The sequence below is a fragment of the Ursus arctos genome, unplaced genomic scaffold (assembly GCF_023065955.2).
Source record: "Ursus arctos isolate Adak ecotype North America unplaced genomic scaffold, UrsArc2.0 scaffold_32, whole genome shotgun sequence".
In the NCBI taxonomy this organism is placed as follows: Eukaryota; Metazoa; Chordata; class Mammalia; order Carnivora; family Ursidae; genus Ursus; species Ursus arctos.
Genome location: NW_026623008.1, coordinates 266822 through 285160, shown reverse-complemented (window position 1 = coordinate 285160; position 18339 = coordinate 266822). Strand labels below are relative to the sequence as shown.

Below are 18339 nucleotides of genomic sequence, written 5' to 3'. Positions count from 1 at the left end.
TTGCAGGGACCTCTCCAATGTCCAGAGCAGAGAAGGGCATGCCAGCGCTGAGGCCCTTTCAGCCCATGGAATGCTCAGGGGCGCTGGGGGTGGGGTTAGACCTCCCAATGCCCACTAGCATGTATATGGTGGAGACACTGCCTGGAGGGGGTCTGTGGGTGTGTGTGAGTGCGCACACACGCGTGTGCATGGGCCATGGGCGTGTGTCCCACACACATACGTTGCCAGGGAGGTGATGGAGGACCCAGTCCAACCCTTGGCTGGGAAGTCTGCCCAGGTCCAAGGCTGTCTGGAGTTCAGGGAGCCTGGCCTTGGACACAGGTCAGAACTGTGAGAATCCCCGGGGTGGGGGCAGCCGCAGGGGCCAACCCAGCTAGGCGGAGCCTGGGAGGTCTGGGCAGACCAGCTGCTGACTCTGGTGGTGGAGAAAACCTTCCCCGCCAAGCTTGGGTGTGCTGGGTTTCCGTACCCTCGAAAGCCCTGACCGCCATCTACTCTCCCCAAGATGGGAGGCACACCTGTGATGTGCTGGGAGCCAATGAAGGAGCGTTTCCCTCTGAGATGTGGCCTCCGGGAGCCCGTGGGCTGGAATGGCCACCATCCGGCCCTGACTCCATTTAATAGACAGGAAAGCACCTGACGCCCACAGCCCACGCAGGTGCTGGGAGACTCAGGTGAGTGTGGCGCTTGCCGCCCTCGGCCCCAGGGGCACCTTCTGGGGGGCCAGCAGCAGCAAGGGGGTTGGCTGGGGGAGTCAGGAAGGGAACAGCTGCTCCCAGCCGTTAGCCCCTCCAGAACCAGACGAACGGCACACCGTGCGCAGTCCAGCGTGAGCTCTCCTTAGAGCCAGCTCAGCCCAGAGCCCTGACCTCAGCCGGCCCTGGCAGGAGGGACTTTGCAGGCCCCAGGCAGGCAGCACCAGCTCTCGGAAGTGGCGGCAATTCCCATGTTTACCACAGGGGCCCCGAGGCGTGAGCCAGGCGGTGGGCAGGTCACTGGTCACCGAGGGGTCTCCCAGTCGCGTACAAAGCCGGACGCCTCCCTGCAGACAAGCGTGTGCGGAGCGCACCCACGCATCACACGCCAGCACACGGGGGGGTTCCCTGATAATGAAGCAGTTTCAGTGGAAAGTGCGTACGACCGTTCGAAGAAAGTCAGCACCAGGGCAGTGCACATCTAACAGGCGCCGTCGCTGACGTTTTGGTGCGTTTCTTGTAAACTTTCTTCTACGCATTGATACACATATGCAGCTAAAAACCAATTAGGCTTTTCCCATTCAAGGCCACACGGTGTCTTCTCCCTTTCTGTTATTACGCGCTCAGCCGACATGGCTTAGAAGCCGCGTCATGATATTACCGCCCACGACAGCGTTCGCTCAAGACGGCTTGTGTGGTGTCAGGCGAGCGCTGCATCTCCTGCTTCTGATTAGAATTCTAGGGAGAAGTCGAGAGGGCCAGTGCCCTGGACAGCCAGTATGCTGGTTTATGTCACCTTACAGGTGAGCCACGGGGAAGCCGAGGTCCTCGCCCCAGGTCTGGCCAGGCAGGGGGCTGAGGACCCGGCCCCAAGCCCTGCAGGTTGGCCACGTCCTGGGGTCCCCACCGAGGGGCAGGCCCCACACCTCCCTTGGCGCTGCTCCCTGGGGCCACTGGGACCACCCCGCAGGCCAACGCTGTGCAGTGGCCGAGGGTCTCTGCTCTCAGCCAGAGCTGTAGGGCCTCCCTTGGCCCTTCCTCCACCTCCCTGGCGAGAGGTGGTGTTCCACGCTTCTCACAAACAAGGCGGCGGAAGGGTGCTTCAGGAGATGAGGAACAGCGCTAGGGTCTGCAACGGACGTTTGCTAATTTGAAGGTGGCTGTGTGCTTCATATTTGCACCAGGGGACTGGGGGATTTTCCGTCAGCATGAGTGTGGCCCTCAGCTGGGTCTGGGCTCCTCAATCCCTGGATGGACAGCTCCCCGGAGGAATACAAGTCAGGCTTCTAGGTGCCGTGTCGTCCCCTCTGTGAACCCGGACAGCAGAGGGGAATGACCCCCAGGAGATCCCCAGGGGGTCAGGGAGAGCACAGGGGCTGCTACTGAGTCCACATGGCGGGGGTTCCTAGAGGACACACCTCAGCCACAACAGCCCCTCCCAAGGAGAGCAAGGCCTGGGGGTGGTGCCACGGGGAGGCCCGCACGATCCCCAGGGGCTCTGACTGGACACAGCCCAGCAGCCCCTTCCCACCATTCCTGAGCTCTGGGGCGAGGGCAGCTGTCCTGAACCCTGAGGCGTTCCTTCACTGCCAGCCAGCCTCAGGCATCTTTCCAGACCACTAACCTCACGCAGTGAAGGCGTTCCTGGGCTCTGCGTCTCTTTAGTTAGCTTTGCCTCCACTATCCTATCATCAGCACACAGAGACTCAGCACCAGGACACGTCCTGTGCCCTACGGGCCACCGGCCAGCTCCCGGCACCATGACACCCCGACGCGTCCTGCCCAGGAGACAGGTGGCCAACCACCCCTCCCTGCAGCCTCCTGGCAGGTAGGACATCTTTTGCTTTATATTCCATGAAGCCCCAGATCCTCCAGACACATCCCAGCTCCTCTCCCATGGTTCAGGGGCCTCGAGCTTCCCACCCTCCCGCTGTCCCCACCCCGACCGCCGCAGTGGCTCTGAGAAGCTTCTCGTGGCCTTCGTCCTGGTGAGCCCTTAATTGCCAAATAAATATTTGCACAGGGTGGGGCTTGGCGCTCAGGGTTAAGTATTAAATGGGCCTAAAGTCAGAGGATCTGGTGGCAGCCGTATAAGGGCCCGGGCAGCCAGGGGGCACGGTGGATGACAGGTGCATTGTCATGCCACATTCCAGGCTTCCCTATCCAGACTGGAAGGCAGGGCTCACCCCTCAGCCAACTCGGCATCAGGCAAAGTCCTGCAAAGTGGCTGAGCAGAGCGGAGGCCGTGGGAAATCTGGGGAATGTGAGGTGCACAGAAGATCCACACCAGGGGTCAGCCAGAATGTGGCAGGTCCCAAAGACGAAGAGAGTGCGGGAAAAGAGGCTCCCATGTCAACCGCCAGCACCCGAGCTCCCATGGCGGCTGGACCAGTGACCCCACATGCCTTTGTCCTTTTTCTGTGGCTCAGGAGCCCAGAGCCGCTGACGTCGCAGGAGGCTGGCCCTGCCGTATGGGGCGGGGCTGCCCCCACTCAGAGCTTGACGGCAGGCTCCCCCGGGGCTGCCCACGAGGGCCGGCGTCCCCCGGGGCGGGCAGTCCTGGAGAGAGCCCCGAGACAAGCTGTGGCCTTCTCGGAACCGGCCTGGAAGGTGCTGCTCTCGGCTGCTGCTCCATCGAGTCCACCTGGAGGCGAGTCTGGGCGGGGAGGGGTGGCCCAGGGGACAAGTACCTCGCAGTGGGACGCTGGCCAGCACAGGTGCTTTGACTTAGAATAGCCACCGGTCAGCAGCACCCGCTGTTCTGCTTGGTCTTGCTTTTTCCCGGAAGCCATTCATCCCATTTATGGGTTTGCTCGTGTGTGTTTACTGATGGACTGGTGATTGGTTGGTGAAGAATATAACGTGGGAGGAGTCTTGAAAAGATACACATTTCACTTAATGGATACAAATGCGTGGGGGCACATGACCCTCACGGGGACAGGCCTTCTCTCCAGAGAGCCCAGGAACCAACGTGCACACTGAGGTCCCTGCTACCTGCGGTCTGATGACGTCTTGTTCCACAGAAATGTTGCCACGAGCTGTCCTTCTCTGGTCTTTTCAAGCAGTAAACTTAATTTTCATGAGAACAGCTCCATGTTTGTGGTCCTTCGTCTGCAGCACCTCGAGTCTCCAAGGCAAGTCCGAGTCTGTGTTGATTTTGTGTCGACTTGGCTGGGCCACGAGGGCCCCCAGAGATGGGTCAAACGTTATTCCAGGTGTTTCTGGGAGAGTGATTTTGGGTAAGATGAACGTGTAAATTAGTGGACAGAGTAAAGCAGATGGTCCTTTCCAGGACTGTGGGCCTCATCTGATCCACCGAGAGCCCCCATAGAACAAAGAGGCCCACGTTCCCCCGCTAGGAGGCGATCTCTCCTGCCTGATGGCCTTCAGACTGGGAGGGTGGCCTTCTGCCTTGCACTCGGCCTGGAGTTAAAACTGCGGCTTGCGGGGTCTCTACCTTGCCATGTGCAGACCTCAGGACTTCTCAGCCTCCACAGTCCGGTGAGCGGGTTCTTTACAATAGTTCTTTCTCTGTATACGTGCAGACTGTTGGTTCTGCTCCTCTGGGGCCCCCTGACCAATGCATACTCAACCACACTTTCTCAGTTACTCAATGACTCCGGGCTGCACCTGGCTCATCTAATGGGGCAGAGGGGATGGCGGGTGGCCTTCCCGCCTGAGGGGTGCGGGGTCTCTCCCCCCCCTTGCTGGCCCCTGGGTCAGAGGCGTGGGAGCTGCTGTACACTCCGTATCAGCCTCACATACAGGCCCGGAAGTTGGCGAGGGACCTCGGGGCGGGGAGGGGGGAGGGGCACCTCATGACTCAGAAGAGTGGGATTCTGAGGTCATGAGAGGGGCCTCAACAGGCTTTCCAGCAGCAGGAAGACAGCCTCCCTGGGGAAGGAGCCGCTCCTCACACGCTTTGTTGATAATAAAGAAAATGAGAGAGCAGTGGGGGAGGTGTGATGGCCCCAACTTTGCCAGGTCTCCTCCGAGGTGCTGGTGAGGGTTTGGGGAGCGGGGGACCCATGATTTGGTGCTTTCGGATGCCTGGGGCAGGGAGGCACGGGGTGTTAGAGGTTCCCTCCCTCTCTGCCTCAGCGCCAATCTCAGGAGCACTCCGACACTCTTCAGTGTGGAGGGACCAACGTTCAGGTCCTGAGAACCCGAACTGGGCACCTCCCTGTCTCACCTGCACATCAGAACTGCTGGGGCAGTGGTCCAGGCTGGCCACCCACTGGACAGGGACGCCACCTGCAGGTCAGCGTGAGCACATGCCGTCCCCGGGGAGTGGGCAATCAGGTGTTGGCTCAGCGATCCCGTGGCCCAAGTGCGAAGCTGCCCCAGCCCAAGGGGAGGAAGGGGTCCCATTTCAGCCCTGCAGCAGGTGACTGGGCAAGGCCCTGCAGACTGAGGGTGAGGTCACCAGGGCAGTCTCCTGTGATGTGCCCAGGCTCCAGCTAAGGGCTGGCTGAGCCCTAAAGGCAGCGTGACCTTGGTCATAGTCCACCATGGAGGTGGGCCATGTGCTACAGAGATTTGCTAATAACAAAAAGGATTACTGGCTTCCCTGCAAGGCTGGTTTCTTGGAGTTCCGAGAACGTTCCAGCAAAGGCTGAAATGCTCTTTGGCTTTCAGCTGTGAGCAGGGAGCATTCGGGGCCCAGGGGATCAGCCTGGCAGGCACAGTGTCCATGAAGCTAGCACCCTCCAGGCCCCATCCCCACCCAGCCCTGTGGCTGACTCAAGTCCTCTTTTTGTGCTTTGCCAGGTAACAGGCATTCACACTGTGTCCTTGTAGCCCATGGCTCCTGGGGGGTGCTGTGTGCTGGGTTCCTGCAGCGGGTGCCAGGCCTGCTGGTGGCCACAGGTGAGTAGCCTCCGGCATGGGTCCTCCGGCAAGGCCTCCCTTACACACCTGAAAAGCAAGGACAGGGTATCAGCCTCACATACAGGGTAGGGCAGTCTGGGGCATCCAGCTTGGCTTCCCCCTGGGTCTCTGCACAGATGTCCACCACAGGCCCCACAGCCTAGGGAAATGGGCCTGGTTGAGGACAGGGTGGAGGGAGTTGTAAAGTGGCAATTAAGGCCTCCTTCTAATTGCAGGCAATTAATTAGTTGGTAATTGAGTCTCCCCCAGCGTTAGGCTGTTTGGGAAGAGCTAATGACCTTCACCTGCTCCCTGTGCTGGGCAGGTGCTCCTGCAGGTGGGGGTGGATGGGGACACCAGGCAGGCTGAGGGTCCTGAGCCTGCCCGCATCCGCACATGTCCCCGAGCAGCTGTGTGGAAATTAGAGCACCTTCTCACCTTCCCAGTAACTGCGGAGAACAGTCTCAATGGAGCTGAGGAGCCGGGGGTAGGGTGGGGGGTGGGCAGGCCCACTCCCACCCACCAGGAGCAAGAGCAGTGAGCTCAGGCACCCCTCCTTCCTCAGGCTGGCCCAGGAACTGCCTTCCTGGACGACATCAGCAAGGCCTCAGATGGGAACCGAGAGAGTGTGGCCAGTCTGGGGCTCTGTTGGCAGCTCTACGAGGGTTTCCCCTCTTTCAGTCGCTGCAGGCCCCCTTTGTCTGAACAGTTCGTTATGAGAAAAAGCTGAGCCTGTCCGCCGGTGTCAGGATACAGGACACAAACCAAAGACCCAGAGGGTAGGTAAGCAACAGACCTTACGGAGTCCCGTGTGCCCGCCACTCAGGTTCCCACAGCAGTAGCATCTTCCTCAACACCTGCGGCACATCACTGTTGAGGCTCCGCCCCCGCGCCCCGGCCCTGGAGTGTGGTTTCCACTCGCCTTCCCCGCTCCCAGAGGCGGTTCCAGGACACGGCTTAGAGATGGCGAGGCGTTGACAGCACCCCGGGGTAGGCGTGACGGAGCCCAGTTAAGGCCTCTGCATGAACTTTGAAGATCTGGTGCACTGGTGTGGGGTCCGTTCATCTCCTGTGTAAGTTCCCTTGTTTATGAAATCTGCCCGCCGCCAGCCTGGAGCGTCCTGCCTCTTTCTTCTGTCTCCCCTGCCCTCCGCGTTTGGGATGGCTTCGGGGTTCAGCAGGGAGGCTTCTGAGCAGCTGGTGCGCCAACCGTCACCACGGGGGGTGACACTGGCGCTCGGTGTGTTCGTTCTGTCATTTTATCCCGCGTGTGGTTCCTGTGACCACCCTGCAGTCAAGATGCGGGCTGTTCCGCCCCTCAGAGACCCGTCTCGCTGCCCCTCTTCGGCACCCCCACCGTCCCTAACCCCTGTCAACCACTCTTGTCAGTTCTCCACCTCCATAACGCTGTCATTTCAAGAATATTAGGTAAGTGGGACCACAGCATATTGGGCTGGATTTTTGAGATTGGATTTTCTTCACCCAGCAAATGACCACGCGATCCATCCAAGTTGCATCCAACTTATACACAGGTGATTCCAAAGCGTCTCTTAGCTTTTCCAACATGGTACATAAGTTCAGTTGGGTTTCACCTTGTAACACCAAGTCTAAGAAGTTTCCTCTTGTGAACAATGGTTCCACGGCAAAGCTGACCCTCTCATTGGATGAGTTCTCTTCTGCATTACAAACGTAGGATGTATCCTGATTCCATCTCAATGCCACAAACATTCTTGCACGGCTTGTTGACTCTTCCAACCTTCCCCATACTGAATTTGAAATCTCTGCAGGGTAGAAAGGAATCCATGCAGGGACAGAGCCAGCCCATCAGGCCAAGGCGGTGCCCCTGACCCCGAGATTTCTGCGGGATGCTGGCGGGATCCTCTCCCTGACCATGGTGGGTTTCTAGGTACCTCCATGTCCCACATTGTGTTGGTCCCTACGGCCTGCAGAGAGTGACCCCACATGACTGCTGAATGGGATTTTGTATTTTTGTGGCCCTTAAAGATAGTCAAGTAAATGTATTTTTTGTTTTAGTCTAGAGAATTTTAACTTGATGGGCTCCTTAAGAGATGTCCTTATATACTTAACCTAATAAAATCTTGCATTCTTTCATCTTCTTGGCACCATCTAGCTCATGGGCTTACTGAGAATGTTCCAAGAACATCTCTCTTAGCCTTTTCTGGGCCACATGGGCCACCGACCATCAGAACATTTACCTGATGCAGACTTCGCCTCAGTGTTTCCTGGGTGCTCTGACAACAGCTTCACAGGTCTTGCTGGGCTCCCCCTGCCTGCCTCACACAAGTACAGAGGAGGGAGTGGTACTGGGAGGGGGGTGGGGGAGGGGGGAGGTGTGCACCACCAGCCTGGGGCAGCCCAGCCCCCACACTGGGGAGAAGAACTCCCCTAGTGCCTGAATGAGGGAGGAGACAGAAGATACTTGTACAGCAAGGTCTAGGCCATGACAGGACACATGGGGGACAAAAGACAGTCACCCAGGACCACAGGCAGAGGCCAGGGGGCGATGGGCAGTTGTAAATTGACCTCCTCCTGGGCTCAGGCTCCCAAGGGATGCCCAAGAAGGCTGGGGAGAAGGCTTGAGTTGGGAGGTGGGGTCTGAATTTAGGGGATGAGCTGAGGGGGTGGGGGCAGGGAAACGGTCAGCCCTGAGCTTTCTCCTGCCATTCTTGGGAGCATGTGAGCAAAGGGAGCACCTGTGGGGACTAGCAGTAATGCGGGTGGGGGTGACTTCGTGATGGGGGCTCCTGCAGGTCAGGAACCAGCTGGCTGGTTGGGAGTCAGCCTGGCTTATAGCACAGCCCCTGCCAGGGTCCCTAAGACCAGTTCCTGCCCTCAGGATCCTGCCCTCAGAGCTCTAAGCCTTAGCTGGATCCTGGGTATGGCTCCCGTGTGGGACCCCCCCACACACACCTGCAGTGGCTTCCTGGAGGTGTGAGCCTAAAAGGGTTTAGGCCCTCCCCGGGCCTGATCTTGACCCCCAAGCCTGGAACCAATCAGAACCAGAATGGACAGAAAAGTGGAAGCCCGCCACCGGGCCTAGTAGGAACAGCCTGCAGTCACTTTCCCATGGCAGCCTCCCTGGCCAGCTCCATCAGCCCTTGGGGCTCTCATAGCAAGCCTGTGTCCTCCAGTCTCCCTGGAACACTGGCCTGCCCACCTGACAGCCAGGCCTGGGACACATCAACTCCTGCCACAGAGGCCCCTGGAGGGGCACCCTGGGTGGCACTCCCACTTTCCATTAAAGAAGCTCAGTGAATGCTGTCCTCCAAGAAAGAAGCACAAACGTGACACTCCCTCCCGTTTTCAATACTCTTCTTGGAAATATCCTTATACTGCAAGGCTGGCACTCTATTTCCATTGAAAACTCTGGACGTTCAAACTTGGGAAGGGTGTCCTCAGGTGCATGCCGAAGGGAAGAGAACCCCCAGGACTCAGGCACAGAGGCCAGCTGGGAGGAGGCCACATGGACATCCCAGAGTCAGGGAGCCCTGGGTGCCAGAGTCCAGTGACATCCATGCCCCAGCACACTTGCAACCCCTAACCCTAACCCACACTCACCTCTCACTCAGATGCCCCCAGGGAGGCTGACAGGCTCCAAACCCTTTTATTAACACACGAGAGAGTCTATTAAATAACTGAAAACCTGTGAATACTGCAGGATGCACACAACTGTTCTTTTTGTCCAAGGGCAGCTCAGAAGCAGAGCCTGAGACCACACTGTGGAAATTCCACCAGCCACAGTGTCATTCTGTTGGGACAAAGCCAGCCTAGGAGGCTAGACAGGTCAGTCATCTACATAGACCCCACGGACTTTGGAACTAATTGTGGGGAGCATTCACAGCCCCCTCCCCATCCATGAAGCCTCATGGCTGCAGGGGTAGTTTAGTGGGAAGTGTAACCCGTCTGACCGGCCCCACCAGCTCAGAGAAACCCCAGGTCACACCTGTCTCTTTCCCATCTATCCCTATTGATACGGAAGTGCCAGGTGCAGGTGGGACCTGAAAAGCCTGCGTAAGAGCCCATGCTGAAAACAGTCTGCTCAGGCGCCTCCTGGTGCCTGTGCTGGGCTATGGATGCCCTTCCTGGTTCAGGCCAGGGTCACAGAGCTCTCTGTTCACTTACAGGCCCTTGAGGAAAACCAGCCCCTCTTTATTCACGATGATACCGCCTTGAGGCACACCCAGTGTCCTTGCCTGTCTGCGGCACTCTGCGGGGCCAACCCATCATTAGGAAGGTATTTGCACGCAGGCTGGACATGCCAAGGGGAGTGGTCAGTCTGGCTCTCCTTTCTCCCGGAAGCTCTTTGGCACACCCCCTTCCCCGCTCCCCTCCCCTGCTCTGCACGCGCAAGGGGTGCTGAAAGGGCAGCCTTGCCATGGGCCAGGCACCGAGATACCCTATTTCATCCTGGCCCCGCCCTGCGAGAAAAGCTGCCCAACGTCCCCAAAGCGGCAGAGCCGGGTCCGCAAGGTGAGCCAAGAACAAAGACTCCGTCCTAGGGCTTCACACCCAGAATTCCACAAACAGCGAGCCTTTCAGAGGCCGGTCCCTTCGCGGCTCCTCGCGCTCCTCGCTGGGACCAGCGCTGGCCTCTTGTCCAGACAGCCCAGGGCACAGGGGTCTGAAAGGTCGCGAGGGGACGCCGAGGCCTGAGGTGGGCGTAGGTTTTCCAGCAGGTTCTTAGGAGACACGTTCTCGCCTACGCAGGGGTTTTTGCTTTGCCACGGTTGGCGGGCTTACTGTCCAGGCAAATCCTAAAATGGCCTCGTCCCGCCACGTAAGCTTGTCGTGTATGAGGTCACACCTGTTCTCACTTCCTCCCGTAAGACCGACAGGTAGCCCTCGCACCGCCTTAGCCACCGACGGGAGCCTTCTCTTCCCCTCCTAAAACCAATGGTATTTGATCAACGTCGTCGCCTTGGGGGCGGACTTGCGGTCTTCTTTTCCAGGCAGCCTCCGCTGAGGCGGACAGGGGCCCAAGCCCCAGTTATCCGGGACTTCCTCCCGGGTAGCGCGCGGCCCGCTGACTCCCCGCTCGGATCCCGCGGACTGCACGGCCTTTCCAGCGCTGCCACCTGCTGGCCGGCATCCCCGGGCTTCCCGGTCTCCTAGCAACGCCAAAGATGGCCGGCGCGCGTAGACTCCTGGGGGGTGTAGTTCTTCTCCTTCCCAGCTCGGTCTGGGAGCCTCCGCTATTAAGACGGAGGCGCCCTAGACTACACTTCCTAGGTTGCTCCGCGCGCGCCTCCCACGGCCTCGCGATAATCCTGTGCCGGAGCCCCTCTGGAGAGAGCGAGCTCTCGCGGTGACCGCCGGGAGTTGTAGTTTAAGGCTGGGAGTCGAGGGGCCTGGTACCGGCGTTGAGGTGGCAGAGAGACTACAAATCCCAGGGAGGGCGGCGCGACCGCCTGGAGGGCGGGGGGTACGAAAGAGGAACGCGAAGGGCGCCGGGGTGAGTGAGGGCCGGGGGCGGGAGCGCGGGCGGCACGGGCCGGGGGCGGACTGGGGGCGGACTGGGGGCGTGGGCAGGGGCGCGGGGGGGCGGCCTTGGGGCGCGGAAGACAGGGCCGGGCGGTCTCGGGCGCGGCGCGGGGCGCGGAGTCGGGACAAAGGTCCGCGGGGACCCGGCTCCCCTCGGGCTACCGAACCTCCCGCAGGTGCAGTCCGCTAAGAGAGCCCGTCGGTAGCTGGACTTAGGACCCCCCCCCACGTCCCCGAAGTCGCGGAGCCCCAGGAGGCCTCGCCCTGAGGACCGAGGCCAGGCGGCGTGAAGTGGGAGGCCGCCGGATGCCCTGGAAGCCCTTTCCAGACTGGCGCTCTCCCTTGAGGTTGCCGGGTTATTAGTCCGTTTATCGCCATGAAATAGGCAAGGTTAGGTCGTAACGTAGGTTTTCAAGGAGTGTATTGTCACCATAACAATTTGACATATTAGTTCAAGTATAATTTAAGGCCAGGTCGTTTGGGTACATTTGGATATGGCTTTTCAAGGATTTCAAGGAATAGCATTTTGGCAAATACAGCTTCTCTCCCAAAAAACCGTTTTGTGATAATTCTTAACCGCGTCGTCCTATTAAATTCGGAGGTGTCATACTTAGCCCCGTTTTTTGTTTTGTGTTTTTCTTAGTACGACTACACTCTACGGAAAAGGCTGACTTTGGTCTTCGTCTTTCTCGTGGGTTTTCACCTGGGGGAGACCTGGAAGAGGTCCCAGTACAGGGTGGTCTAGGCGGCCTGGGCAGGGGAAGTTTAATAGACCACCTGGATTGTTCCAGTTCCCACTCCCAGCTAAGAGCCCCTGGATAGTATAGTCGTTTGTGTTCAGCCAGAATCTTAATGGCCACGTTGTTTTCAGAAGTTCCTAAAAGGAAATAAAATCTGAATTATTTAGAAAGTCTGTTTTCGTAGCACCTGCACACCCCCACCCCTGCTCTGGTGTATTCCTCCCCAAAGCAGAGGGAACAGATGCCTTGGGGGGTGATCACCTGAGTGGGCTGGTCCCCAGGCAGCACCCAGGACCCCAGAGGCACCTCCCAACCCTTCACTTACTCTTGTACTCCGGGGTAAGCTGTGATTTGTCATCTAACTCATCGGAAGATGACTTTAGTCACCATAGCACTGAGAGTTCCGCATCCCCAAGGCCAAGGGTACCTCTGAGTGGTTTCCCAACATGCAAACCTCTCTCGTAGGCTCCAGGGGGTGCACACCCCTGTCAGGTGTGCGGAGTCCACGTAATGGTGGGCAGTGGGTGCCATTCCTGGCATCTGCCGTACATGTCAGCTGCCTGGAATGTTTTCTTTCCTTCCAGTCAAGTTGTCGACAGCATTTATTTTCCATCACAGCATGAGATGGGATTTTCAGATCGAGAAGCATGTTCCTATTTTTTTCTGAGAGTCAGATTCCATGTCTCCTTCCTTTGCTTGCTGGGAAAATAACCAGCGGTACCTACTCTGATGAGGGATGTCCAGTGGGCTGTGTCGTGCTCCCGTCAGTACATCAGACCCGGAGCTGATGACCACCTGTCCCCCACTCTCCTGTCCAGCCACAGCTGCCTGAAGGCTGGGGGCCAGAGCTGCAGGGAGTAGTTGTGTGGTCACTAAGGCAAGGCTTCCGGCTGGAGGGCCTGTTTGCCAGGTTGTCCTGCCAGCACTAACCCTATTTACTGACCACACATAGTTTCCCCGGTTAACCTGACGCGCTACTTGTTTAGAATCAGAGCAACCTGGAGGCTTTATTTCTTCATTGAAACCAATTCTTCTAAGGAAAAATGAGTTGTGAGACCACATATAGTACAATTTAAGTTCTCACCAAATTTTTCATTACCACGTAGAAGTATTTTTACCCAGTTACTTGACTTTTTGGCTCCAATGCGATTTTCAAAGTGAATCACATGTATTCAGTTAATCGACGTGTGATTCACAGGCAGTGAAATGCTTAGGTCCAGTTTGACCAATTGTGACAAATGCATCTAGCTGTGTCGCCTGCACACCTGTCATGATAGAAGACATTTCTGTCATCCCTGAAAGGGCCCTTGTGTTGTGGGTTGAGTGGTTGTGTCCCCCAAATGCGTATGTTGGAACCCGAACTCACAGTGTTTTGGTGTTTGGACGTGGAACCTTTGGGATGTGGTTATGGTTAGATGAGGTCATGCGGGTGGGCCGCATGGTGGCATTAGTGCCTTTATGAGGAGAGAGAGAAATCTGCTCACAGGCCCAGGGAAGCGCCGTGGAACACAGCAAGCAGGCACCCCCTTGCAAGCCGGGAAGGGCCCACACCAGACTCGGGGTCTCCGAAATCTCCCAGCACCTGGTCGTCTTGGCTTCAGACCCTGGGTGTTGCTGCGTTAGCGCTCCTGGGCTGTGCCACGGTGCGCTTATCAGTCCCGTGATGGCCCGTGGTGGGGTTTCTTGGGTTTGGCTTGTGTGACTAAAGAGGTTATGGACATTCTTGTACACATTTTCTGTGGGTGTGTTTTCCTTTCTCTTGGGAAAATCCCTGCGAGTGACCTTGCCTAATGGGCCTACTGAGCAGAGCAGTGTTTCGTGGTGGCTTCAGTTTGCATTTCCTGGAGCTTAGTGGTGCTGAGCACTTTTCCACCTGCTTATCACATTCATACCTCTTTTCTGAAATGTCTGATCAAGTCTTTTGTCCTTTTTTAAAATTATCAAGTTGTAAAAGCCCTTTATATCTTCTGGATACACGGCTTGTCAGACATACTGCAAATATTATCCCCCATTCTTTGACTTGTTTATTCATTTTATTAATGGTATATTTTAAAAATTCACTTAGAAAATTTTGGAGTGGTTTTAGATTTACAGGAAAATGTTCAAGATAGCCAGTTTTCCCTCGTATCGACATTAGGTAACCACGGTGCATTTGTGGAAACTGAGAAACAGGAGTGCTATGTTCCTGTTGTCTACACCGCAGACTTGAGATTTCACTCGGTTCCCCAGCATCCCTGTCCAGGTCCCACACTGAATTGAGTGTCACAGCTCCTTTGTCTCCTCTGGGATGGGCTGGTGTCTCAGACTCTCTTACTTTTTCAGGACCGTGACCGTTTTGAGGAGGACTGCACAGGCGTTGTGTCGAATGTCCCTCATTTTGGGTTTGTCTGCTGCGTTTTCTGGTGGTTAGAGTGGGGTTGTGGGTTTGGGGGAGAACACCGCAGCGGTGAGGCGGCCCTCTCGTCACATGCTTTCAGGGGGTCGCTGGCGTCCGTAGGGCAGCATGGGGCACGTTGGCCTGGTCACCCGGTCCAGGCGGTGCCTGCCAGGTGTCTCCTCTCCCCCTCCTGTCTTCTCTGGCGGCCACTCAGTGAGGCAGTCGCCCTCCAGGGGGTGGGAATGAGCCAGGCCCCCTGCGGTGTGGGGGTGGCAGGGGAGATCCACGGAGGAGGCCTCCTGCCGTGGGAGGCTTTCCTGTGCCCCACGTGTGGAATTCGCCATCATTTCCCTGCGTCAGCTGGGGCTCCGGGAAGTCTGTCGGGCGCTCTGGGCACGAGCCAGCACTGCGGGGCTTTGCTGCCCACAGTGTTGCAGCCGTGGCCGTTGGGAGCAAGCGCTTTCATCGTTCGTGTTGGCGGCACTCTCTCACTTGCTGGTGCTCCCAGATGCTCCTCGTGTGCCTGCCTCAGCCCTAGAATCAGCCATTTCTCCGGGGAGCCCTGGTTTCTTTTGTGGAGGGGGTGTCAAGAAGCCCCTGCCTGAGGGCCTCCCGGTGGGCGGGGCTCGATGCCGTGCGTGTCCGTGATCTGTCTGTGTGTATCTGTAACCTGTGATCTGTAACATGCTTATTTGTAACCTTCCTGTCGGAACCTGGCTCCCACCATCCGCCATCCATTTTCTTTCTTTCTTTCTTTCTTTCTTTCTTTCTTTCTTTCTTTCTTTCTTTCTTTCTTTCTTTCTTTCTTTCCTTTCTTTCTCTCTCTCTCTCTCTCTCTCTTTCTTTTCTTTCTTTCTTTCTTTCTTTCTTTCTCTCTCTCTCTCTCTCTCTCTCTCTCTCTTTCTTTCTTTCTTTTCTTTCTTTCTTTCTTTCTTTCTTTCTACTGAGGGAGAGAGTGGTGGGGGTAGAAGGCAGAGGGAGAGAGAAAATCCCAAGCAGGCTTCACAACCCACACGGGGCTTGATCCTAGTACTCTGAGATCACGACCTGAGCCGAAATCAAGAGTCGGATGCTTAACCAACTGTGCCCCCCAGGCGCCCCCCCCCCCATTTTCTTATCTGTCCAGCCCAGCCCCAGTGTGCACAGAAAGCAGTTTCAGAATTGTTCACCCACGTTCCATCCCCACAAGAAACAAAGTTACCGAGTAGAGGACAGTGTTTATGTGTAGTTCTTCTCATCTTTCGCCTCCCAGTCAAACTTCATTTTCCAGAGATGCTGAGGTCAGCTCCTTTTTTCCTGTCCCTTCAGTGTGTTGATGTCACACTTCTGACACAGTTAAAATCAGTGGTCTTAGTCATGTTCCGTCTTGAGATCCCTGACACTCTGTTTAATTTTTTTGCACACATTGAACTGTATTCTCTGTGATGTATGCTTCTATGGGCTTTGACACATGCACAGTCTTGCGTCCACCATATGGTATATCTTGATGAGACGTTTTTGATATTGATAAAATCTAATTTGTGAATTGGTTTTCTTTTCCAGTTCATGCTTTCTGTGTCCTTGCCTAAGCAGGTCGTCAAGATAGTCTCCTTCATTTTCTTCTAGAAGCTTTATAGATTCGTTTTTGCGTTTAGCTTTACGATCCATCTCTAAGTTTTTCATGTAATCTGAGTGTAGGTCTAGTTTTATTCCATGTGAGTAGTCAGTTGTCTGGCACTATTTGTTGAAAAACTATTTTTCTCCATTAAATTGCTTTGGCATCTTGTCAAAAATCATCTGACTATGTTATTTCTGGATTCTCTGTTTTGTTACATCGATCTGTTTATACTTCCATCAGTCCAACTGTCATGTGACTTTATAAGTCTTCAAGTAAGGTCACGTAAATCCTCCATCTTCTTTTTAAAAACTGCCTTGGCTCTTCTAGGTTCTAAGCATTTTCTCGTAAATTTGAGAATCAGCTTGTGAAAAAAAGAATCGGCTTGTGTATTCCTCAAAACAAATGGCTTCTGTAATGTTGATTGGTGTTGTCTTAAGTATAAGATCATGTAGGGACAATTTACATCTTAATAATATTAAATTCTGTAATCCACTGGCATGAATTAATGGATATTTCCATTACATATAAAATGATGTATATAATATATGCCATTATGGTGTATCTTTTCCTTATTTAGATCTTGAATTTCAGCAGCGTTTTATAGTTTTCAGTATACAGGTCTTACATATTTTAAAATAAATTTATCCCCAGGACCTAGCAAATTATGTTTTTGAATGCCACTGTAAATATTTAAGTTTCATTTTCCGATTAATTGTTGCTAATGTATAGAGATAACCATTGATTTGTATATTGACTTTATATTCTTGGAACATTGCTAAGTTCACTCTTCCTGTAGATTTCTTAGGATTCTCCATGTAAATAGTCATGCCATCTGCACAGAAACAGTTTCTTGGTTTTCTCTCCTCACTGCATTGACTAAGCACCTGCAGACCACATTGAGTAGAAATGCTGAGATTGGATAGCCTTGATTTCTTCAGTCTTCAGGGGGAAATGTCCTATACTTCACTGCTAGTATGATGTTAGCTACAGCTTTTTATAGACATCTTTCTCAGGCTTGGTGTATTTCCTTCTAGTTTCAGTTTGCTGAGACTTTTTAACTTTCTTCAGAGGAATATAATCACATTTAGAGTCCCACAACATAACATTTGCAGCATATAGGATACAACCCAAAATTACCGACCGTATGAAGAACTACAATAATACGAGCCATTCTCCAGGGAAAAGACCGTCAATAGACACTAATTCTATTATGACCAGGTGTCGGATGGTCCAGCAAACACTTTGTTTTTCACATTTTTATTTGCATTCTACTTAGTGGACATACAGGCAGTACTGGTTTCCGGGGTAGACTTTGGTGGCGCATCACTGACACCCAGTGCTCATCGTGACAAGTGCCCCCTTAACCCCATCACCCATGTAGCCCCTCCCCCCACCTCCCTTCATCAACCTGTCTGTTCTCTATCATTAAGAATTTCTTATGGTTTGTTTCCCTCTCTTTTTTCCCCTCTCCCATATGTTTCTGTGTTTTGTTTCTTAGATTCCACGTGGGTGAAATCGTATGGCATTTGTCTTCCCTCTGACTGACTGACTTTCCTTAGCATAATACATTGTGGCTCCATCCATGTCATTGCGAGTGGCAAAATTTCATCCTTTTTGATGGCTGAGTAACACCCTATTGTATATATACACCACATCTTCTCTATCCATTCATCAGTCAATGGGTGTTGGGCTCTTTTCATAGTTTGTCCATTGATAATGCTGCTATAAATATCAGGGTGCATGTATCCCTTCAAATCTGTATTTTTGTTATGCTTTGGGTAAATAGTAGTGCAAATGCTGGATCATAGGGCAGTTCTATTTTTAATTTTTTTGAAAAAGATTTATTTATTTATTCAAGGGGGAGGGGCAGAGGGAGAGAGAGAATCTTAAGCAGACCCCCCCAGCATGAAGCCCAACACAGGGCTTGATCTCATGGCCCATGAGATCATGACCTGAGCCCAAACCACAAGTCGGATGCTTAGCCAACTGCACCACCCAGGCCTCCCTCTATTTTTAACTTTTTGAGGAACCTCCATGCTGTTTTCCACAGTGGCTGCACCAGTTTGCATTCCCACCAAAGTGCAAGAGTGTTCCCCTTTCTCTACATCCTCGCTAACACCTGTTGTTTCTTGCGGTGTTAACTTTAGCCATTCTGACAGGTGTGAGGTGGTATCTCGTTGTGGTTCTGGTCTGTATCTCCCTGATGATGAGTGATGTGGAACATCTTTTCAAGTGTCTGTTGGCATCTGGATGTCTTCTTTGGAAAAATGTCTATTCATGTTTTCTGCCCATTTCCTAACTGGATTATTGTTTTTGGGGTGTTGAGTTTGATAAGTTCTTTATAGATTTTGGTCAAACAAACACTTTAAAGCAGACTTAATAACTACATTCAGTAAAGTAAAGGATAATATACTCATCATGAACAAAAATATAGGAAATCTCTGTAAGGAAATAGGATACACACACACACACACACACACACACACACACACACTTCACACACACTTTTAATGAGCCAAATGGAAATTTAAGAACTGAAAAATACAGCATCTGAAATGA

The 18339-nt window shown here is 54.2% G+C and overlaps 1 protein-coding gene across 3 annotated transcripts in view; it reads left to right on the top strand.

Moving 5' to 3' along the window:
- Positions 1-380: 380 nt before the first annotated feature.
- The window catches only part of CUNH1orf159 (chromosome unknown C1orf159 homolog), a 33018-nt gene continuing 15059 nt past the window's right edge, over positions 381-18339 (top strand). Inside the window, exons 1-9 of one of the 3 annotated variants that reach the window (XM_048221931.2) lie at positions 381-674; positions 2391-2523; positions 3125-4196; positions 4797-4955; positions 5466-5564; positions 6130-7458; positions 7696-7834; positions 9278-9368; positions 9710-11037. Coding sequence is in view for 1 of the 3 variants with exons in the window: in XM_048221930.2 (XP_048077887.1) it covers positions 14094-14187 (94 nt within the window). In the remaining 2 variants the exon portion in view is untranslated. Of the gene's footprint in view, positions 4956-5465; positions 7459-7695; positions 7835-9277; positions 9369-9709; positions 11038-11169; positions 14188-18339 lie in introns of those variants that run through there. The other 2 variants (XM_026520128.4, XM_048221930.2) reach the window with 2 other exon arrangements.